At 48.6% G+C, this 23,738-nt stretch overlaps 1 protein-coding gene across 1 annotated transcript; it reads right to left on the reverse strand.

The window, feature by feature from the left end:
* Positions 1–648: 648 nt before the first annotated feature.
* On the reverse strand, positions 649–16,674 carry LOC122379664. The gene is made up of 11 exons (XM_043362045.1): positions 16,071–16,674; positions 15,468–15,628; positions 10,163–10,379; positions 9,412–9,572; positions 7,003–7,145; positions 6,667–6,817; positions 4,760–4,843; positions 4,188–4,367; positions 3,540–3,761; positions 1,692–1,859; positions 649–1,124 (listed from the first exon to the last, which is right to left on the reverse strand). The coding sequence occupies exons 1-11, from the start codon at positions 16,240–16,242 to the stop codon at positions 879–881; spliced, it is 1,905 nt and encodes a 634-aa protein (XP_043217980.1). The 5' UTR covers positions 16,243–16,674; the 3' UTR covers positions 649–878.
* Positions 16,675–23,738: the final 7,064 nt, after the last annotated feature.

The raw sequence follows: 23,738 nt of genomic DNA on the forward strand, positions 1-23,738 counted from the left end.
CTCCCTCCCCCGTTGCAATGTTTCTGTCCCTGTCCGGCCGTCTCACGATTCACAATCCACACCGCGCCCCGCACCCACCGAGCCCGGTCGGTGACGGCCGTGGGTCGATGACGACGCGTCCGCCGACACCCTGAGCCAGGTACCGTGTCTCACGCCGCCGCCACCGCCTTTGTCGTCCTTGTCGGCGCCGGGGGCGCGCCTTCGCCCCCCGCTGAGTCGTAATGAAGCGCGTCCCGCCGGTGACCCCAATACGGGGCCGCCGTGCCCGCCGCGCCGCCGGGCCGCCGCTCGCGCTGTTGCTGCCGCCCTCAGACTGCCAGCCCGGTTGCATGTCGCGTCTCGTCCCCTGTCCGGTGACCCACGCCGAGCGGCAGCCACCGCCGGCGGCTATCGGGTGCTTAGCGCGTGAGTCACGTACGATTAAAGATCACGCTCACCATTAAAAAATGATGGAATTCGGAGGATGAAGCGTTAATAGAACGGTTCCAGGACGGGAAGGATTAAAATGGATGGGTCGTTCAGTGGTGGTAAGTCAGTTATCGCCCCAATGGTATTTCCCATCAATGTTCTCGGATATCAATTCTCACAGGCAAATCATGAACTCGGCTGATCGTAGACCGAAGGCTATCTCGCGCGATCGACTTGCCGTTTGCTAAGCAAAGGTTTATTCGTGTAACTGCAAACAAATATTTATCCGTCAGGTATGTGTGTAAAATGCTGATATTGTTCAATGGTTTGAATTTTGTAGGTACTGATAGTTTCCGCCGCTAATGACTGATGACTGAGGGAGAGGATAAACCGAGGTAGCTGTGTCTCTTTACGGACACTCGCTAGGCTTTCAGCAAAAATTTTCATCAATGATTAGAGAGTTTGGTAGTTTAGTACAGATCATCAATCGGCATGTAAGTCACCAGTTCGACGTTAGAATCCGGCTGGGGTTTTCTGTACAGCTCGATGGTAAAGAAACACCGTATCACCGGATCGGGAGGTTTCTCCTTCTTCCTGCTAGATGTCGATTTCGCCGATGTTGACAGCCGCTTATTTTTGCCCTTTTCCTCTTTTTCTGACTTCTTCAGTGATGCTCTCCTCTCCTTTTTCTCTTCTTGAATGTTCACTAGCGCCTCCTGAAATAAGGGAAGTTCATTTTACGGCAATGTTGCTCTCGAAGCATTGACACATGCGTGTTTGAACCGTCCTTTGTGTAACAACTATTGACGTATCCACAGGATCTAACCGTGAATAGAAATCCAGAGGTGTCGGCTGAATTTGAGAGGCCCTTCAATTTAGATTTCATCTAGATATGGGGTGATTGATTGCCCTATTAGGGAAACTTGAAAGGATGCCTTCCATGTGATTAACGCCCGTCTCACTTTACTACATATTGAGTTAAAGCACGCAGCATAATTACGCTAATGTTCGTGGGCTCATGATCTTTGAGGTCAAGTGTATGTGTCTGCATATGCACATTTGCAGGTATGTACACATATCGTTCTTGTGTGGATCAAATGCATCAATAATTTTTGTATGCAGCTGTTCTGTCTGTGTATGTCTGTGTCTGCGTATTTGAGTGTGCGTTTGTCTGTGTCTGGTTGTATGTACTCGTTCCCATCTCCACTCACCACCCACGTCGTCTTGTATGTGTTTGTGTTTGTGTCTGTGTTTCTGTCTGTGCTCGCTCCGTCTCCACCCACCATCCATGTCGTCTCTGTGACCGCCGCCGTGGTCCCTCCACTGGACGTTGTACCCTGCAGGAGCAGCTGTTTCGCCGGCCTCAGCAGCGCCCGCACCGGCAGCAGCACACTGCCCAGACTGTACTCAGGAGGCGGGCCGTCTGCATGGTCCGCGCCGCCCTCCGCTGACTGTCAGAGACGAGTGTCACACCAGTGTCAGATGACACCAACAGACACACACAACAGCGCCGCCCTCCGCTGACTGTCAGAGACGAGTGTCAGCTGACTGTCAGAGTGTCAGATGACACCGACAGACACACACAACAGCGCCGCCCTCCGCTGACTGTCAGAGACGAGTGTCACACCAGTGTCAGATGACACCGACAGACACACACAACAGCGCCGCCCTCCGCTGACTGTCAGAGACGAGTGTCACACCAGTGTCAGAGTGTCAGATGACACCGACAGACACACACAACAGCGCCGCCCTCCGCTGACTGTCAGAGACAAGTCAGTCAGCTGACTGTCACACCAGTGTCAGAGTGTCAGCTGATACCGACAGACACGTCAACACCGACCGGTGAGAGCTGTCCGATCTGGTGGGGATGGGAGGATCCATTGGCTAAATTAGAAAACTGCCGGATCATTTCAAACATCAATTGATGATACATACTATAGCATGCATTTACATGCCAATATTACCGCAGTTGTCAAGAAAAGCAAGAAATATGCTCTGACATGCTCTGAGAAATATATCGATCTCGATTGTAGAATGATGACGAATGAATCGTGATATTGAAATGATTAAACAGTTACAATAAGATGACGAATAAAACTGAAAGTTTTCTCGACAACCAACAATAGGGTAGCCTGGGGCAAGACGCCCCAGATAATTTATTTTGCTACATAAGTTTTGTCCCACATCACCTGAAAGGCCAAATTTGTGCTCAATGCGTTCTTTGGACATTTTACTTTAAATTGCACCCCTCAAATTGATTCACTTATGATCGGACTCCAAGCTAGGAAGTGATTTGTGAAGCAACTGCAAATGGGGCATTTTGCCCCAACCCCAGGGCAAAACGCCCCACGGCCTGGGGCAAGTAGCCCCATACCTTAGATTAAAGATTTAACATGGTAGTTGGCTAAATCTTATGTGAGAGGTCCGTTAGACCTCTGGAGGCACGGCACTGAAGTTAGCACATTCCATCTTGTCAGGTGCTCAGCATATGACACTGTTGTATGAGCAGGTTTTTCACCTACCTCATAAGACCAAATAATAAATTATTGCAATGCAAATGTTAACAAAATACTTCCTTTGCCATCCAGTTGCTGAGAAAAATACACATAAAGGCACAGAAACTTAATGTTCGCCAGCTACCGAACATTAGAAAGTGGGTAGCCCCAACAACACAAGAGGTAAAACGCCCCAGGGGCTTTTTGCCCCGCGACCTACTGGGGCGTTTTACCCCATCACGTAGTTCGGTCAGAGAACAACGCCTTGCACTCCAGTAAGACATAATTTAACACGAACCAAACCGGCATGATAAGCGTTAGACAATAGTTGTTCAAAATACATAAAAGTCGTTAACCTAATGTGGACCATAAAAGAACGCCATGATTCATAATCTGACAACAAAACATAAAAATCACTCAAAAAACACATTTTTGGCTATATCTCCCGAAAGAGTCATCACAATTTCTTTCCAGTCTGCTCATATAATGATCATATAGTGCACGTTTTATAGAAGAGATGATGTTTCCCCAGAACCCTGCCAGTTCCGAGAAACATCGGTGAGGCGTTTTACCTCGGCGGGGCGACTTGCCCCGGTCTACCCTACCTAAAACAAGCAACGGTGAGTTTTAGTTTACCTTTTTCGTTGGTGCGCTTCCATCTTTGGCGCCCTTATCCTTCGCCTTCGTATTTCCATCAGATTCACCAGATTTATTTTTCTTTTCGTTCTTTTCTTTTCCACTTTCTTTTTGCTTGCCTTTCTTTTCCTTCTTCTCATCTCCTTTTTTATCCTTCTGTTCTTTCCCCTTCTCTGCATCCTTGCTTTTATCTTTTTTCGATGTTTTTGGTGGTGTCCATTTCTGAAAAAGAATAACAACGTCATTCGCATTTCGCACCATCCACTCCTCTATCACTCTGCCGTCCGACCCCGGTTGGCGGCAGTCAGAGGCAGATAGGACCGAGTTGGAAGCCGACAAATACTCCCACAAAGATTCTACTTCCGAAACTCGAGCCGTTCGACAGCTGAGTGGGAGCAAAAACCACGCCGCACGCTGCTGACCAGCATCACTGGTTGCCATACTAGGAGCTTCAGAACGCACTTTGCCTTGAAATTCTCTTTAAATCCTTTCATCGACTACCTCTGCATTTGCAAAACTAATGGTTTTCAGGATCTTATCGCGTTTGATAGTTCACATTCAGTAAAGCTTGGTATCAGATAGAATTACGAGGAAAACAAAAGCGAAGAAAGAGGATGTAAGATATCGCAAACAGTGCGGGAGCGTTACCTCTCTCCTGAAGACCTCGACGTGCAGGCAGTGGAGCAGAGCGTTACGCAGCGCGCTGAGGTCGGTGCAGTGCCACTCGAGCGGCGTGTCCAGCGCCGAGACGTCCGACTTCTCCTGGAGCAGCGCCTCCAGCGGGCACAGGCCGTCCGACCGATCCGCCTCAGAGCCCGGGCCGCCGGCCTGGACCGGCGAGAGTAGGGTGGGGCAGCGTGTGGACGGATGGGAGCGTATGGGGTCAAAGGTGTGTGTGAAACTGGCATCGACCGGTGCACAGTGCGTGTGGAGCTGGCACCGGTCGATATTTCCTTTGCATGTAGAGATCAGTCATCACGAAACTGTTGTAACGACAATCATACATGCAGGGTCGAAACTCTAAAGCTGCGTCCTACACGAGCCCACGAGCAACTACTGCAGCAAACGGCACAAAATAGGGATGGGATCGTTCACTGTCATGCAGCCAATATAGCACGACGCATGTGTGAAATTCATGGACGGGCATTCATCACAGTCATGGATATATTGAAGCTCCAAACAGCCGGCGACAAATTGTCGCAGCACGTGTCTGAACTGACCTGAGCCGAGGGAGGCGAAAACGGCGAGGGACAGCGCCGGTCACCCGCCCACTGGAACACGACACACAGCTCCTGGCCCGGGTACTGAGAACAGGGGGACGATGGTAATGAGGTACGGAAACATAGAGGGATCAGCTGAACGAGGCCAAGAAGATCATAGATGGGATGATTGCAAGGGCCAACGGGTGGAGGTAATAAGCATGAAATAGGATGAGTGAAGCCACCGATCAACGCGTTGCGACTGTGGGAGAGTATGATACATGAAAACAGGAGACAATTTTCAATCAATTTTTAGGAGACATTTTAAGGAGACAATTTTAAAGAGAAAAGTTAATTTAAATAAGGCTATGAAACCTCAGTCTGAAAAGATCGATTGGTTCTAAAAAAAAAAAAGAAATGGTTTCATATAGCTGTGGCCTGTGGGTGATTTAGCCGCTTACGTCAGTTTTATCAGCGTTGCCTCGCTCCGGCGAGTGGCTAAAGAACGTCTCAAATGCAGCAACAGATCAGCAAAAACTGTCGCGTTTTGCAGGAGTTCGCGACTTCTACGACCGTGAGCAGTCATCAACGTCTATTTAGATGAGCTGAATAAAGCAATATCCTAGCATAAATATCGTCTTACTTTAATTCCTTCATTTAATTCCTTGGCTTGGATAGATAAATCCCTGGCTTAGCTAAATCCCAAAGGCTATCTTCTTTGAGAGTCAGGTCACGCCAAGGTGAAAAATAACGCGATGAACCAAATGTTTCGTCTCCCTTACTCAGTCTTTACTCTTTTCACTAGCTTCATAGGAAAAAAAACGAGACAAATTATTTCTAAAATATGTCATATCTCAAATCATCTAAGCATTGCACCTAAAGAAGTTTGACTCAATTGCCACGCATTCTCTACAGGTTAATTGCACCGAGGAGCACTTTGGCTATACTGGGGAGGGGTGTCATGCACGAGGAAGCAAATGTTTCGTCTCCATTGATCAACCTTTTTTTCACCAGCTTCATATGAAAAAGTTACTTCTAAATTTCTCAAATCATCTGAGCATTCCGCCAAAAAAAAAAAACATTAATCAATAGCTGCATACATTCCCTACAGGACAATTGCATCGAGGAGCAATTTGACTGCACTGGGGAGGGGCGGCGTTCCCCGAAGAAGCCACGGTGGCGGGCGGAGCGGCCGCAGGTGGGGGGGGGGTCGTCCCCCGGGATGGGCCGAGCGGCCGCAGGTGTGGTAGTGTCCCTCAGTTACCGGCAGAGCGGCTGGGCTGGGGAGGTGGTGCGTCCCCCGGGGTCGGCCGAGCGGCCGCTGAGGTGGCTGAGGTCAGGGATCGATGGAACAGCTCCGTTTAACGACTGCACCTGCCCACCTGGGACACACGACTGCGAGTTGCGTGGGACCGACCAAAGGTCACCACCACAGCCCTTCCTGGTCGGCAGGTCAGCAGTTTGCAGCGGTGTTCACTGGGAGTTTCGCACCGTTTCGCACCGCCGGCTATAAAGAGTTTCGGGCGTGAGAGGAACTGAGAGGCTCAGCTCCACACTTTTGTGTGAGCCATATAAGATGTGCTGTGCATACCGTATGTCCTATTTCATTCTCTTCTTTCTTTTGTTTCAATTATTCAACAGCAATGAAAATTCCAGGTAGAGGTTATTTGAATACATTGAGCGACACACGTTTCCATTACCGATAGGGATATGAATGCAATACTTTTTTAGAACGATAATACAGTCTCATAAAAGCTCATTATTTCAAAAACAACGAATAATAATATTCCATTTTTCATAGCTATTTCCATCACTATCGGAAATACCTGTAGTCATCACGCAATAATGGATCAGCTTGGGGTACTGCTCATTACTCAATAACGTTTTCATTATCGCACTATGCTTTGCTATATGAGCGACGAGCACACCTGGTCTTTTGGCACGAAGGGCAGGTAGACGGCGCCTGTGACCCGCACCAGGGCGCCGGTCAAACTCGGCTCAAACCGAACCGCGTCCAGTTGCACGGTCGGCCGGCGCGAGCCCTTCCGCGCCGGGCTCTTCTTACCGGACTTCTTCTTCCTAAAAAAACAATAAAACAATCAACGATCTCGATTAAATGATCATTACATATTTGAAATGCATGATGAACAAGCATATATGTTTTATACGAGCAAACCTAAAGCCTGAAACGTCTCAACTTCTTCATATTTTATTTGTGATATTGCTTCCCTCCCTACCCCTCCCCTTCCCCTCCCCTCTCTAACTTGCTGGCCGACTCCTCGGGCTCCTCGGCGGGTTCCAGCTGCCTCTGCAGGTCCGCCAGCAGCTCGTCTGTCAGCAGTACACCGTCCAGCAGCAGCAGCCGACCCAGACCGGAGGTAAAGTGCTGGTAGTAGCCGCTGGCCAGCTGAGGGAACACGCCAGTACCGGGGGGGGGGGGGGAGGTCACTACTCGAGTCAGAATGAAGCGGGTAGGTGAGAATAGCGAATGGAGTGAAACATCCAGCAGGGGAAGGTGTAACGGGTTGTTTTGGCGCAATTCTATTGGCTTGTCGCTACAATTAGAGCCTTGCATACTCACAAGGAGTGTCGTTCCAGTAGGTACCATGGGAGATAACAGAAATATTTCAGAACTGTCGTTAGATTTTTCTGTAGCATGAACACAGCAGAAAGTGAACGTCGTGCAAACTTTGCGTGGGAGGGTGTTGAATGCTTGTTTGCATACGAGTATGCTGGGACCCAACCCATGACGTGCCGCACCTGCTGCTCAGTTTTACATAATCCTGAGCCAACGTTGCAAAGTCACGCATCTAACAAAATCAACATTTTATAATGATCTATGACCATGTTCCACGTACTTCTTAAAATAAGCGGTCGTGCGGTTCCTTCAAAGTCGGATGAATAATGAAAGCTGTATTGATTGAGCAAACAAGCGCAACAACCAACAGCTAAATAGGCCATGGTCTCGCGACATCGATTTCTCCCGCATGTCACATTAGCACAGCTCCGATCCCTTAGAAAGCGGCGCTGCTGGCGTGCAAGGTGCTGTCCATTCCACAATGGTGGATGGGGCTGAGTGAAGGTATAAATGCACTCAGCACTTTGTCACGACGATAGTCACCAAATTCTGTCCATCAGGCCGTGATCGGGTAGGAAAAATGGTGGTTGTGGAGTATACATTCTTTAAAGCATGAGCATATCGACTTTACACGCACACACTTCAATAAATATTCCAGATAAGTTTCTCAATTGCAGCTGAAATTAATCTAGGTCGTCATATTGACAGCAGATTTTTTAAATCGCGGCCCAGAGATCTAAAGGATCCAATGAGACTGTTTGTGTGGAATAATTCTAGGCAATAATACGCTTGACAGGTTGGCATGCCTCCAAGATTTGTAAAATGTAACGCCGAGCGCTGCATCCTCGAACAAACTGTTTACCGATGCGAGACATTTAGCTCGGTAACAGCGCCTTTGTAGCCCATAGTTAGCTTTGATCACTGCCCGTCCTTGGGATGACCCTACACTGCAGAAGCATTGAAGCTTGAAGCCTATGGTAGCCCTCTCCCAAGGAACCAGCTATAGCAGTCTAGTATGTGCTCATGCTTCACTGTGACACAACCTATTAATCGTCAAGCAGCTGTCGTTGTTTACCCTCTAATCACCCATCAATGGACACAATCTAGGTGCTATCAGTCTGGCCTTGTTTACCGGGATAAGGCAACAACCATGGCATCAACACCTGTCTGTCGCATCCTAACGTTTATCGCCCGCTGTGTGGGAGGTTGGCAGAACTGCGCTCACGTGAAGGATGACTCTCACTTCCCAACGGAGTCTGATCTGACAAGCCCTTACTTATTACAGCCGAAATCTGCCTTTTATACCGATTTCAGCACACACGAATTCAGTGCACACGACTCCCGATCTCAATACCGCGCCTATAGCCTGGCAGGTAGGCTGTGCCGCATAGCTGCGCTGTACTGCGGTACAGCCTACCACTTCAGTGAAACTGCGGCTCGCCCGGACTGAAATCAACCGCACCATTCTGTTAGCCGCAATAGCAACAATGCAGGCTACGCAGAACCGCTGTGCTGGAGCGGCAGTCCTTCCGGTGCCGTCTGTGTTTTGGTTCCGGTGCGCCGGCCCCACCGTATGGTTCGTTTCCGTCTATCGGATAGTGAGGGAGCCCCACACAGCGCGAGGAACCGGTGCGGCGGCTGCGTGAGATACGACGCAATCACACGACATACTGGGGCGCGGCCCGGCGGCAAGCTACCGTGAAAACATCCGACATAGGCAATATCAGCAGCGCCACAGCCCCGGAAAATAATGTAAATAGGAGGAATAGCTAATGTAGGCCGACGGAAACTTGTACCCAGTTGTAATGCAGCGATGGTGCTTGATGCTGACTTTACGCTAAAAGTAGGGCAAGGTGCAGTAAGTTGTTTTAGTGCATGGAATCTGCTCGGAATGTATAAATGCGGTATGTAAAAGAAGTGAAGCAAAGAAGACTAGCAAAACATCCGGTGGTCGTCATCCGTCTCTCAAAGGCATGCCTTTGATATTGATCAGTAATCAATGGACAAAGTGATAGCAATGACTCGTAAGATTCGTGACTCTTGACTGCGACCCCTGCCAAACCCTTCTGCAATATTTCCCATGCAGGGCACTCACAAACGCCGGGTTGCCGGAGAGGCTGATGGAGCGGATGCTGGACGCGATGGTGACGAGCTCTGTGATCCTGGACAGGTCGCAGATGTAGTTGTCCGACAGGTCCAGCACTCGCAGCGAGGGCAGGCTGCTGCTCAGAAGGGCGCCCAGCTCCGGCAGGTGGTCTGCCAAATGCAGCAATAGATATATAAATGTCACGAGGAAAGTGACTTATTATGCTGTGTATTTAGAGGTGCGAGATCGAGTTACAGTATCACTTATTTTTTAATGAAATATGTTATCAAGCACACCCCACATGCCTTGTTCAAAAGCACAGCGCCATTGTTGTCCGTCTTTGATAACTTTCAATAGTCCATTCAAGAACATCACAATTTAAGCCAAACCCCATCGTTCCGGCTTTTGACTATAAGATCATGCATGGTTAGTTGTCATTTGTATGCACGCCCCAACAGTTTGTCTCATTTCATGACATGCTCCAGTAACGGGCACCGCTAAGCCAACGAATATCCGCCGCATCATGTCATCGATCCGCCGTGACACGACAACGAATGTGGGAACCTGACCGTCTGTCAGCTGGACACTGCCGACATTCAACCTCTGTCAGCCGGACCCTACCGACCCTCGCCCTCTGTCAGGTAAAGCCTGCCTTAGAGAGCTGCATCCGCTGTCAGCTGTATCCCGCCGCCCCTCACCGTCTGTCAGCTGTATCCTGCCACCCCTTACCGTCTGTCAGCTGTATCCTGCCGCCCCTCACCGTCTGTCAGCTGGGTCCTGCCGAGTCCCAGGTACTCGAGCGGCGGACAGCGGGTCAGCAGGGCTGTCAGACCGGCGGCCAGTCGGTTCCCGTACAGCTGCAGTGACCTCAGTGACCGCGGCAGGTCGTGACCCTGAACCTCGGTGAGGTCGTTGCAGGCCAGGGAGCAGCTGCTGAGGTGGCTCAGTGCACACATCTGCTCGCCGAGCGAAGAGATCTGTAACGTAGTGGAGACACTGATGTTGCACCTAGCAGTTGCCGACAGCAGACACTTTGAGGGAACCGGAACAACGGAACAATAAATCATGTGAGCTAGGAAAAAACGAGAAAATTATCAACAGCTGTTTGTTCCGTGGCCCTGGCTATCGTCCCCTTACTCTGCAAGCAGGGCGCTTTGCACACCAATATGCTTGCAAATTAGCGTTCAATAATTACCATAAAGCAGCACGCCGTGAAAGATTGTCTGTGGGATTACCCCAAACTATTGGAGTACGGAGCTATTCTTGAGCATAGTTTCGTGACTTTCCCTGGGAAGGTGACGTCAATTCCCGACCTTTGGTAGCGCCCACAATGATGTACCCGCCGACTTATTATGACAAAAGTTTGAGACAAGAGTTGACTGCCCTCCCACTGCTAGCAACTGGGAAATGCACTGCACAGCATCCATATAGCTCATATTGAAGTTGGAGATGCTAGCTATTTATGTGAAAGGTATCAATTCATTGTTTTCCCCCAGTTGTGTATTTTCACTTTTCAGGCGTATTTTGTACAATTTTACCTGAGTCTGCTTGAAAATTGCACTGAAATGAATAGAGTTTCTAAAGCCTTTGGCTCAAATATCTGTTTATTTGCTAACATTCATGAATTAACCACGCCGAATCATGAAACCGGTTTTAACCCTCGCCGGACCTATTGGTTTTCTACATACGCCCCGGCCGAGGGGGGGGGGGCGGGTACGACCCCCCCCTCGCCGTTTCGCCCCTGGTGGAGCTAGCGCGTCGCGGAAAAAACGAGCGTGTGCGCCGTTACGAGACGCAGAGATTGGTACCCGATTTTAAGGTCCTAGGTCAACCGGTGACCTCTGAGGTCAGGTCAAGTGCCCCAGGGTACGGTTCAGTTTTTGGTGAATAACTTCGCAAAAAACGGCCGCAGAGCGCCGATTTTGGCAGCATCGTGTTCGCCTCGCTCAGGCGCGTCGAATGATATACTTTTTGTCCGGGTCAGGTCAACTTGGGGTGTTGACCTCAGGTCAAGGTCAGGTCAGCACCCCCAGGTCACGAAGTTGGTCGAAAGAGGTCATGTCGCATAGCATTCGATTCGGCAGGCCTTCCTGAGTCCATTGGTGCCTTTCCCGACTCGCTAGCTCAATTTGATCAAGAGTTATTGACGAAAAACTAATTTGACCTTGATGACGTCATAAATGACGTCACGCAAGGTCAACATTGCAAAAGTGACGCATCTAACCTTGCAAGGAGTGTATCAAATCACGATTCTGTGTGCTTGAGATAGTTGGAGATCGTTCCCGGCGCCAGAATAGCAGTTTGAATTTTTCCCCATTGACTTATAATGGTGAGGTCACGAAAATGACCTGACCTCATATGACCTTTAGGAAAAATCCGAGATATACAAGTTGTGGGACTCATAATGGATACTAGATCCTGCAAGTTTCATTTCCCTGTGACATCTCCTCTGGCAGTGAGGGCGTTGCGAAGTTGCGACATCTGAAGACCGTGCAGAGGTTCACTTATGACGTCATAGGTCAGTGACCTGACCTGACCCAAAAATGCGGTTGGTGTCAAAAGATCCGGCTTGGATCAAAGGTCAGGTATGCCAAGTTTCAGCTCTCTATCGCCAGCGTGTTCGGAGCTATCGCGAAAAAACCCTATGGGGGGGGCGGCACCCGCCCCCCCCCTCGGCCGGCGAGGGTTAATTGGCAAAGAGGGTTCATGGCTCTCATGCAGTGAAGGCTATATCCAATCAGTTTTTATTTAATACGGTGCAGCTGGTCGCGGACGACCGGTGAGCCTCTCCGGTCAATATCGGCCACTGTCCGACCATCCCCGCCCTGAGAGTCTCCGCGCCGGGTCAGTGGCATCCCCCGCCGCGTGAGCTGCGAAAGCTCTCACAGCTCTCCAGGAGGTGCCACGGGCGCCGGCCGAAACGGGGCCTCACTAATGCGCCAATCCGAACGAGGCGCCTCCCTTTATTAGATTGCCCGCAGAGCAATCAGGTTTGTGAGAAAAAAGCTTGCAGATTGTCTGCATTCCGCGAAGTGCCCAAACATGCTAGTAAAAGAAGACACTGAGTGATTAAGAAGCCTCTGGTAATTCGGTCAGCGCGATACGCTGACCGAATTGCTGCGCCACACAGGATAACGCGATTGCTCTCATAAGTAAGCGTTTCCTATTTTTATGGTGAACTCTAATTGGACGTTACATGAAAATTAGATTATGTTGATGTTGTGTAGGGGTAAAACCTCCAGCGGTTTTACGCTACGCAGTAGCGCGCAGCTAAAACGTTTCAATATTTTTAACCCGCGCCCCACTGGGGGGCTATTTATAGCCCCCCTCCCGTTTTTCTGCAATAACTTCCAAACCGCTTGACGTATCAACGCCAAACTTTCAGTACCTTCGGCTGCATCAATTTGACACCTTGTGTCAAAATTTGAACTTCGTACCTACCATAGGTCGGCCGGAAATGACGTCAGAGTGACGTCATGTTCGGCCGATTTCGACGCAAAACATTGAACCACGGCAATCACTCCCAAGAGCTCATTTTTTAAGCTAGATCCAATTTCTTTGCATGAGAGGACTCAGAATAGACAGCGCTATCAAACTGCTATCTCGGATATTCGAAATTTTGAAAACTTCGAAAATTTTATATAATAAAACTCAAAATTTATATTTTTACATTTTTTAATTTTTTTTTTAACTTTTCGTAAAAACCGGAATATATGTGATAGAACGCATTATTATGACTAACTCTAGCAAGTTTTAGCTAAATATCTTCAATAATGGCCAAGTTATACGCAATATTGCAAAAAATAACAACTATTAATTTTTCAAATCAATTTTTCAGCATGAATTTGACATCGTAGCCAATATAAATAGCACCATCGTGTTCCTGAGCTCAAACTGCATCCAATAGACACCTTCTTTGTTGAAAAATTTTAACTTCAAAATTTGACCTTTTTGACCTGAAAGTGACCTGACCTGAGCTAAATTTGACTCAAAATGACCTCGAATGACACAGACGACATCAAATTCGAAATCTCTGACCTAAATGGACCATAAAACATGTGTCACGTGACCGACGGATGATATAATATTTTCGTGACCTGTGATGACCTGACCTTGACCTGAAAATCAAAGTACAAGTTTTGTACCCTCAGAGTATCTAGAGCCCATCTGTTCACGAGTGTGTGAACCAAAAATGAGCCTGATCTGACTTGTAAGACGGCGGCGAGAGCCCAAAACGTGAAGAAGCCAAAATGCTAATAATTTTTACTTTGACCTGACCTGTGACGTCATCGGTGACCTCGAGGTCAATGAAATTAGATTTCGTTCGACAGTTTTTCCGGGGCTATCAGACGCCGTTTGAATTTTGACAATCGGCCCAGTAGTTTCGGAGTTAGGAGGGGGGGGGGCTATGAATAGCCCAGTAGGGCGTGTTATACGCAGACCCCAGTGGGGCGCGGGTTAATATTTTCTGAGATGATAACTTTTGCCTGCTGATGTACTGATTAAAACCCTTGCATCCTATATCATTGCACTATCTGCTCGTTACCATATGCTACAGTCTGTTGTGGAGTGGGGGCTGTTTTATATGCTCTGAAGTTAAAATGTTTTCACTTCAATGACGATCGCGGTTGCACTTGGCTTCACCCATTGCTTTGTTCTTTTAGGTATTAGTTTATACGCCCCCCCCCCCCCAAAGAAACAAAAACAAGACAAAACAAAACAAAACGAAACAAAACAAAACAAAACAAAACAAAACAAAACAAAACAAAACAAAACAAAACAAAACAAAACAAAACAAAACAAAACAAAACAAAACAAAACAAAACAAAACAAAACAAAACAAAACAAAACAAAACAAAACAAAACAAAACAAAACAAAACAAAACAAAACAAAAACAAAAACAAAAACAAAACAATACAAAACAAAACAAAACAAAACAAAGCAAAACAAAACAAAACAAAGATTGCAAACACATGACACATTTCAGTGACATTTTATGTTCAATGTTATAACGAATTTATTTACAACTTTGTCGTAGATGAGACTGTCAAGTGTAAATGTCGACCCCCCCCCCCCCCCCATGGCTGTCAGGTCCCCAGGGAGACGCTCGTCGGACGGCAACTTAGCCAGACGTCGCCATCAAAGAGAACAAACTTCCAGAATCTAATCAAAACCGTCAAAGGTGGTCTCGATGTGACAAAACTTCCACGGCAGTAATGGACTCCATGGTCATGTGATCGGATTGGCAGAGTGGATCCCAGCGTGGCAGAGTGAACTGACACCGCTGGGATGAGCGAAGACCTACCTGGGATAGCTCATGGTCGAAAATCCGGGCCCCGGTGGCACACTTTGTCAATCTCTTTTCCCGGAAATCGGATATTGAATCTAGGAATATTGCATCACGCCCAACAGATTCCAGTGCCCAGCAACGTCAGGATTTAAGTCATGACCCGGCATTTTGCTTATTCCGCACTCCGCAGAGCCTATCCTGATTCAGAACTAAATAATTCATTTTAAATCCATTGATCTAACCTTGATTAGCTATCTATAGTACAACAGAAAGCGGACACAGCAGATTAGCTGTGATCAGGCTGCCTTATTGGGCGATTAGCTTGGAATTAGTATTCTACTAAATCTTGTTTGCTGCCACATGAAGCTAACAATCAGCCGTCTTTGATGATGTTGACGCCACCGCGGGTCTCTCGTCTGAGCCCGCGTGCAGCTTCCCGTCGTGCCCCCGTCTCCGGTTGTTCATTACGGAGGACGGAGCCATCACAGAGCCCGTAAACCAAACGCAGGGAGCGCCGATATTGCGTGGAGCGCCTCGCTCCATTTTCGGGCTCCTTCGGTGCCGTTCGGTCTTTTAGAGTTAGACGCAAAAAAAGCTGATTAAGTCTAACCATGACAAAGAGATAATAAATATATTGTCCTACTCAAGTTTGTAACTAGCCTAACTATCAATAAGATATTCGGCAGCGTGCTTTTTATGTGTCATTTTACGGATCAAATGTAATGCGCCTCCAGGTCAGGATAGCTCAGATATCCGGCCCGTTACAGGACTCACGTTCTGTCTGGGCAGGCTGAGCGACTGCAGGCGGGCCAGCAGGTAGCGGTGGGTGACCTGCTGGTCCTCACTGACGGCGCGCTGTAGCAGCGGGAGGACGTCGGCCGACCACCACACGTACCGCCGCCACGGCGAGCCGGCCGACAGCAGCAGTTCGGCCGCTGTCGGGAGACGGTGTCACAGCGGAGTGGCAGCGGGACAGAGGAACGACGGTGTTATAGGGGAGTGACAGTGTTATAGAAGAACGACAGTGTTACAGAGGAACGACGGTGTTAGAGGGGGTGACAGTGTTATAGAGGAACGACAGTGTGAGAGGGGAACGACAGTGTTATAGAGTAACGACAGTTACAGTGGAACGACAGTGTTATAGGGGAACGAGTGTTACAGAGGAACGACAGTGTTATAGGGGAACGAGAGTGTTACAGAGGAACGACAGTGTTATAGGGGAGGGCAGTGTTGCAGAGGAACGACCGTGTCACAAAGGAATGACAGCGAGACACAGTGGGGAGTCGTAGCAAAATCAGCAGCGCGAGCAATGCTCAATACCTAGCATGCGTGTCTGGACTGTCTGACACGGTACCGGGGTACCTTCATCCCCCATACCTTCATCGGTTGTCAGCTGCCGCGCCTCTGGTGAGAGTCTGTTCACGGGAAACTCTGTGATCAGTGACGTCTTGATCAGAGTTCCCAGTCGTATGCGAGCCGTTATCTCCTTCGGCACGTGCAGCAGCTCGACGCTCGAGGGCGCTTCGAGAAGCCCGATTTCCAACGCCATGACACCTGCGGCTTGGGAGCTGCGAGCTCGATCCCAGGCCACGTGAGGCTTTCTTATCCACAAATGGTCAGGGTTTTGTGTCAGGCCATTCTTGATCTTCGAACTGTCATTGGCAGATGGGTATTTGTCAAATCATCGAGTTTGTTGTTTTTTAACGAAATTTAGGCACTCTTGCTTTCGCAATTTATTTGTTAATTAAAATTTGTGTTAAAAATAACATTTTTCTTGAAGAAATAACCCAAGCAAAAATAAAAAGGTAAAATAGAATTTGCAGAGTGCCAGTAAAAGGCTGGGATGTTGCTGTTCGTGGGATGTTAATGATCTCTTATTTACAATGAGTGCCCTTTGGAAAATTAGCAAATGAAGTAAAATGATCTCAAATAATTTCAAATTAACGGCCAGATAAAAACGACATTATTTATAGCAAAGCACAATCATTTATGTGTGAACCTCTTCCCCTTCGGTGATCTGCCGTATAATCTATAGACACTGAGAAGTTATGACGTATATGGATGAAGGACGCATTAACGAAATTCGCTTGTCACATTCCAAATCAGCCCTTCCTTCCATTTCCGCATTTGCCGCGCCACCAAGTGACCAAACAAATCAAACAGTGCTAATCGTCCATGCATCACCCGATTACATATGATTTAGTCCGCGTGCGGCAGACCAGAAGCGGGTAAACATCGAATTAGTTCACGCCACGTCATCCGACAAACAGACTCAGCGTCATCTCTGAGCACACAGAACCCCGGCTCATCGGCCGCTGCAGTGGGCCTGTGCCGTCTGCTATACCCTGTCTGACTGATTGGCACCCGGCTCCAGCGGCTCGCGCTGCTGTCAAAACAACGCCCTCCGTCAGCGGAGACGCCGAATCAACCGCTGCGCGAGGCAATCGCATTACACGAGATTGACTCGTAATCAAAGGGGCCGGGAAATCACATATCCGGACGATGTTCAGTGCACTGCTCACCTTATGATGGAATACGTCGTGGATGTGTTCGTGTGCAAAAGCTGAAAAGCAGGCGAGAAGTGACACATTAAGGTCATATGTAAATTACTAAGACTCGTAATCGAAGGGACCGGGAAATCACATATCAACGTCAACAGCGCACACGAGCATAGTTACCGTGATAGAAGCGTTTAATATAAATATCGTTCAATAAAGTTCCACCTGGTGCTGTTGTGCTTCCCAAAGTTTTCTTCTCCACAATTGTGAGGACATATCCTTTTAGTTGGGGTCACCCCACCCACTCACCAAACTCATTTAGCTGACCTGGTAAAATTAGAGCTAAAACTACAAATGTGGCACCCCGGCCCTGGCTAGCTTACGCTTGCTAACCGGTGTGCCAACTCTGTTCAGTTTGCAATATAGTCAAGGGAATACGGGATCCAATGTTCTCGAAATAGCCTGGTCGCACTATCCTCCGTTGTTGGCTCCACCGAAACGACTCAACTCGGACGTATGTACGGCCGGCAAGAGGGCAAAGTAGCGCGCCAAGAGCACCGTAAATTTCCGCGACGGAAGATCGCATTGCTGATTCGATTGCCTGCAGAGTCGTTAATGGATATTGAAAGTGCTCGGCCTTACCGGCACACAGAGTGAACTGCTCGCCTATTTATCACCTTCATCAGTTCGCGATCTGCCGGGCGGCGTGACTTTTGTAAGCCCTGTTGAGTAGGGTATATTGTTTCCCTTTGTGTACTCTCTGTTTAGAGTAAGTCTGCCAATGTGTGATCGGATCTTGCTCCCGATCTGCCCTCCCCCGCCCGCCGCCGCAGTACTGAACACCGGCTGATCCGCCGGCGATGCCCCTAAGCCCCAAATCACTGGAGCGCCGCCGCCGAGCTGTCGCCTTGACATCAAACAACGCCTCTGCCGCCGGACCCGGCCGCCGCCGCAAAATGAAACGGCAGGTCATTGGACGCAGGGGCGGGCGGGCAGCTGCGACACATGGCGGCGAGAGCGCCGGAGCAGAGGCAGAGGGGGAGAGCCGATCGTCAGCCCTCCTCCGGCGGCGCCTCGGCCGGGAGCGCGCCCGGCCGGCTGCCGGAGACGGGAGCCGGCCTCGTCACGGGCCGGGCAACGGCACAATAAGGTGGGTTCACTGCGTTCGGCTGTTACGGTTATTGCCAGATGCACGCGGATTGCTCAGTCGGCGGCTGCTAAGGCCTAATCTAACAAAGTTACTGAATTAGGCATATCTCGAGGAAAGGCGGAATTATAATTCAGCAGGGCGTGATTTCCCCAGGGAAACGACATTTCCAGCCCCGCCTTATCGCATGCAACTTCGTAATGAATGTGGGCGCATGCTACTTGGCAGTAGATAAGACAAACATATGTTTTGGACCTTCAAAACTTTTTTAGAAGAGACAAAATAATCATTGGATAAGCGACTTATAACTCCTATAACCCTTTGTAAATTAGTTAGCTTAGCTACCTCTCAGATCTCGCTGCCATGTTGAACCTATTTTCATGTTCTGTCTGTTCTCTCCTCCCTTCCTTCCTCTCTCTCTCTCTCTCTCTCTCTCTCTCTCTCTCTCTCTCTCTCTCTCTCTCTCTCTCTCTCTCTCTCTCTCTCTCTCTCTCTCTCTCTCTCTCTCTCTCTCTCTCTCTCTCTCTCTCTCTCTCTCTCTCTCTCTCTCTCTCTCTCTCTCTCTCTCTCTCTCTCTCTCTCTCTCTCTCTCTCTCGTGAGCCCCTTTTCCATATATAAGATATGTAGGTATTCACGCTGAGCTCTTTATCCATAATCCAGTAGGTATGTGATACCTACCTACTATCATGTGCTCGCTGATGCGTGCTCAGCTGAAAGCGCCCGGCAGACTGACAGTGCAACTGCAGATGCCAGTTTGCCAGGCTGCTGCTGTCACAGGTCGGTCGCCATATTGCTCCAGTCGGTGACAGATGGCCCAGTGTGTGTGTAGTGATATTTCAGAGCCTTCGGTCGTTCTGTCAGTGACATTGAGTGACCGGGACGGGGCAGACCGGACACTCAAAGTCACCTCCAGAAAGGCAGAGTGCTAGCACGCCTAAGGAGACGGGAACCATTTTCTGTGACAGCTGGGCATGGGCAAACACTAAGCGTCGTAAAAAGTGGGCGAGAACCGGATCTTGGCGTGCTAATGTGTGTCCACAGACCACTCCACTCATCCCTGCTGTGTGCAAATTAATTGATCTTTTCCTTGATCGAGTACACTGTCAGCATAGGCGGCGGAACGGGGAGGGCACCGGGGCACCGTGCCCCCTTTGATTTTGGCATTTTAACATTAGCCCTATGGGCGTTGCATGGAAAGAATGGGACCAAAGGTCGGCAGTGCCCCCCCCCCCCTTAATCGAAGGTGTTCCGCCGCTACTGACTGTCGGGTCTTCCATTCGTTGATTTATTTAGATATTCCTCGCCGCGCAGAATGACAAAGTTTGTCCTCCTAAAAAAAACTGCCCCTTGTTACATTACCAACGGAAAGAGAAGTGACGTTCGTGTGCATTTCTACTGGAACTAACACTACATTAACCCGCGCGGGGCTGGGGTCTCCAGCCGAACGCGCGGGGCTGGGGGGGGGGGGTGTAAATTTTACCCCCCCCCCCCTGTTATCTCCCGAACTAATGGTCCGATTTGAAAAATTCAAACGCCAATCGAAAGATCTCATCACGAATAACTAAAAACATGTACTTAATTTAATGTTAGAGGTCAAGGTCAAGGTCAGGTCAAGGGTACAAATTGCAAGTTCCTACAGTATCGGCCTTGCACCGTAGTTGCCGAAGAATGGAGTCATGGACTGAGACTGATTGCCCAAAACGTGTTGTTAGGCTACCTAGACAATATTCGCTGCATACAATATCATTCAGAGGTCAAGGTCAAGGTCAGGTCAGGTCAGGTCAGGTCACCAAAAACAAAATATAGAAAAGGGCATGTGCGACACATGTTTTATGGGTCATTTTACTCATAGAATTCAATAGGCACACTCAATAAGTGATATGGACCACCTCTGGATGAATTTCAGGTCGAGGTCAGGTCAAGGTCAGGTCAAGTGAGGTCAAATTTTGAAGTTGGTTGTTAAGGCCTAAAACGGTGTCCATCTGATGCAGTTTTTCACGGCGAATCGAATGGTGCTATTTTTGTTTCCGTACGAGGTCTAGAACTTCCAAAAAAATCATTTTTCAATTTTTTTGTGTGTCGTGACGTCATAAAATGTTTAATAACTCCCACATTTTTGAACCAATTCTTCTAAAAATTGGCATATAGGTGCACATAGACCACTCCTCTGACATATATTCCGGTTTTTTCGATACACTCAAAATTTTGGATTTTATAATTATTTTCCAAAAAAAAGTCAGTTTTTTGAAAAAAATGTGGGCCAAAATCCAACATTTTCAAAAAACCGAGATAGCCATTTGATAGACAAAGTAGAATTACGTATAACCTTTTTTGTTACGTCTTGATTCCTTTAAAAATGAAGATGTTAGCGGCGTTTGAAGTTTTGCCGTTTTTGAGGCGAAAATGGGGAACATGACGTCACTAAAACGTCAATTTCTCATAAAATTTCCGACGGATTTCGCTCAAATTTTCAGGGAATGTGTCAAATTGATGTAAGAAACGGTACTGAAAGTTTGGCGGCGCTACGCGCCGCCGTTTTTGAGATATTGCAAAAATTCGCGAGGGGGGTAAAATTTACCCCCCCCCCAGCCCCGCGCGGGTTAATTCTCGCCAAACTAATTAGCCCGCGCCCGCGCGCCGCTGATGCTGCTGGATTTCCATGCTGTTTTTTTTCAATCACCTCTAATTGATCTACCTGGCCAGTAGACGACACGCTGTAGGTATAGGCGACGGACGTTTGAGCGTCAAACATCATGAATAGAATAACTTACGTCGGTCACTTTTAGTTCAGGTCCCGTCAAAGGTCAGGTCACCAGGAGTCATCGAAGTCCAAATTTCACCTAATTTGACAAAACTCGAAACCTATCAAAAATACCCATTATCTGCAAAAATATCAACTTTGAAATTTGGCCTTTTTTGACCTGACATTGACCTGACCTCCACCAGGAAGTGACTTAACCCTCGCTGGCCGATGGGGGGGGGGCGGGTTCCGCCCCCCCCATAGGTTTTTTTCGCGATAGCTCCGAACACGCTGGCGATAGAGAGCTGAAACTTGGCATACCTGACCTTTGACTCAAGACCAATCTTTTAACACCACCGCATTTTCGGGTCAGGTCAGGTCACTGACCTATGACGTCATAAGTGAACCTTTGCACGGTCTTCAGATGTCGCAACTTCGCAACGCCCTCACTGCCAGAGGAGCTTTCACAGGGAAATGAAACTTGCAGGATCTAGTATCCATTACGAGTCTCACAACTTGTATATCTCGGATTTTTCATAAAGGTCATATGAGGTCAGGTCATTTTCGTGACCTCACCATTATAAGTCAATGGGGAAAAATGAAAACAGCTATTCTGGCGCCGGGAACGATCTCCAACTATCTCAAGCACACAGAATCGTGATTTGATGCACTCCTTGCAAGGTTAGATACGTCACTTTTGCAATGTTGACCTTGCGTGACCTCATTTATGACGTCATCAAGGTCATATTAGTTTTTCGTCTATACCTAACTCTTGATCAAATTGAGCTAGCGAGTCGGAAAAGCCCCCAATGGACTCAGGAAGACCTGCCGAATCGAATGATATTTGACATGACCTCTTTCGACCAACTTCGTGACCTGGGGGCGCTGACCTGACCTTGACCTGAGGTCAACACCCAAAGTTGACCTGACCCAAACAAAAAGTACATCATTGGACGCGCCTGAGCGAGGCGAACACGATGCTGCCAAGATCGGCGCTCTGCGGCTGTTTTTTGCGAAGTTATTCACCAAAAACTGAACCGTACCTTGGGACCTGACCTCAGAGGTCACCGGTTGACCTAGGACCTTAAAATCGGGTACCAATCTCTGTGTCTCGTAACGGCGCACACGCTCGTTTTTTCGCGACGCGCTAGCTCGACCAGGGGCGAAACGGTTAGGGGGGTCGTACCCGCCCCCCCCCCTCGGCCGGCGCGTATGTAGAAAACCAATAGGTTCGGCGAGGGTTAAACCGTTTCTGATGGTCTTATAACCAACGCCATTGAGTTGGATATGAAAAAATGGCCATAAAAACATGCATTGCACAGCCCTAGCATGAAATTGGGGACATGTGCTGACACCTGGTGACCTGACCTGTGACCTGGCCTGGTATTATCAGTGACCTCTAATAGCAACGTATGTAGGTACTAGGCAGCTGACGCTCTATCGCTGATTGTCGATAAAATGCGTTTTACTCGATGTTATAACTTATAGCACATTCCCTATAGGGAAGCCCGTGAACGGTAAAACATATTTTTTACCTGACCTGTGACGTCATCGGTGACCCCGAGGCCAATGAAATTGCTTTTCCTTCAACAAATTTGACAGGGCCATCGAACGCCGTTTGATTTTGCGGATCCATCCAGTAGTTTCGAAGATACGTGGGCGGGGGGGGGGGGGTAAAAATAGCCCCCCACCATGTCGCGATATAAACAGACCCCACTAGGGTGCGGGTTAACCCTCGCCGGCACAGGCCATTTTGAGTCCTTCGACGGCACAAGGGGGGGGGGTTGGTACGACCCCCCCCCCTCGCGTTTGGCCCCTGATCGAGCTAGAGCTTCGCGGAAAAAACGAGCGTGTTGCCCGTGACGAGAGGAAGCCGATGATACCCAATTTTAAGGTCCTAGGTCATCGGGTGACCTTCCAGGTCAGGTCAATGACCCGAAAACCGGGAAAATCGGGACCTGTTAGACAGTCGTAAAGTGTGGCTGCTATGTGGTTTTCCGGGGTGCTGATCACGAATATCGTGTTAGTTTTGATCATAGATGATGTCTTTAAGCATTTAGACCAGGGCGGGTCAGGTCAGGTCAGGTCAACCGGTAGGGGTTGTGACGGGTATTCGTAATACGTGTCAACCGCCTCGGACAGCTTCGTAACATGTTACGAAGGCACCAAAACTACTTCGTAAATGTTCAAATGGTTGCTAAATTCGAATTTAGCTCCAAAAACTAGCCTAGAAACATGTAAAAATTGAAAAAGTGAGCCGAGGTCACCCGAGGTCACCAAAGGTCAGTGACCTGACCTGACCTTCAGGTGACCTTGACACCCACCCTAATGCATGGGAGCAACATCAAATCACATGTTTGAACGTTTGAAACCACGAAAAGCTTGCAAACGCGCGGCTAATGCGAGCCGACATGCGCCGAACCGCGATTTCGGCCAAACATGGTCACAGAAAAGAGGTCACAGGTCAAAGGTCATTGGGGTCAGGGTCATGAAATTTTCTGGGTAGGTGTAAAATTGATCAATGCGAGGGTACTGAAAGTTTCGTCGCGATCGGCCGCTTTTTACGCGAGTTATTCGCGAAAAACCTTAGGGGGGTTGCATCAACCCCCCCCCCCCTGTGCCGGCGAGGGTTAAACATTTATTATCCTTAAAACTGCAG

This window comes from Amphibalanus amphitrite, unplaced genomic scaffold (genome assembly GCF_019059575.1).
Source record: "Amphibalanus amphitrite isolate SeventyFive unplaced genomic scaffold, NRLGWU_Aamphi_draft 000082F_arrow, whole genome shotgun sequence".
Taxonomy (NCBI): domain Eukaryota; kingdom Metazoa; phylum Arthropoda; class Thecostraca; order Balanomorpha; family Balanidae; genus Amphibalanus; species Amphibalanus amphitrite.

Bases quoted from the DNA above. Each gene is read 5' to 3' on its own strand.
- LOC122379664 (XM_043362045.1), bottom strand. From the start codon at position 16,242: ATGGCGTTGGAAATCGGGCTTCTCGAAGCGCCCTCGAGCGTCGAGCTG. The intron at 3,762-4,187 runs GTAACGCTCCCG...ATTCTTTTTCAG, and splicing joins TCGAGGTCTTCAGGAGAGAG to AAATGGACACCACCAAAAAC. The intron at 1,125-1,691 runs GTGGGTGGAGAC...CCCTTATTTCAG, and splicing joins TCACAGAGACGACATGGATG to GAGGCGCTAGTGAACATTCA.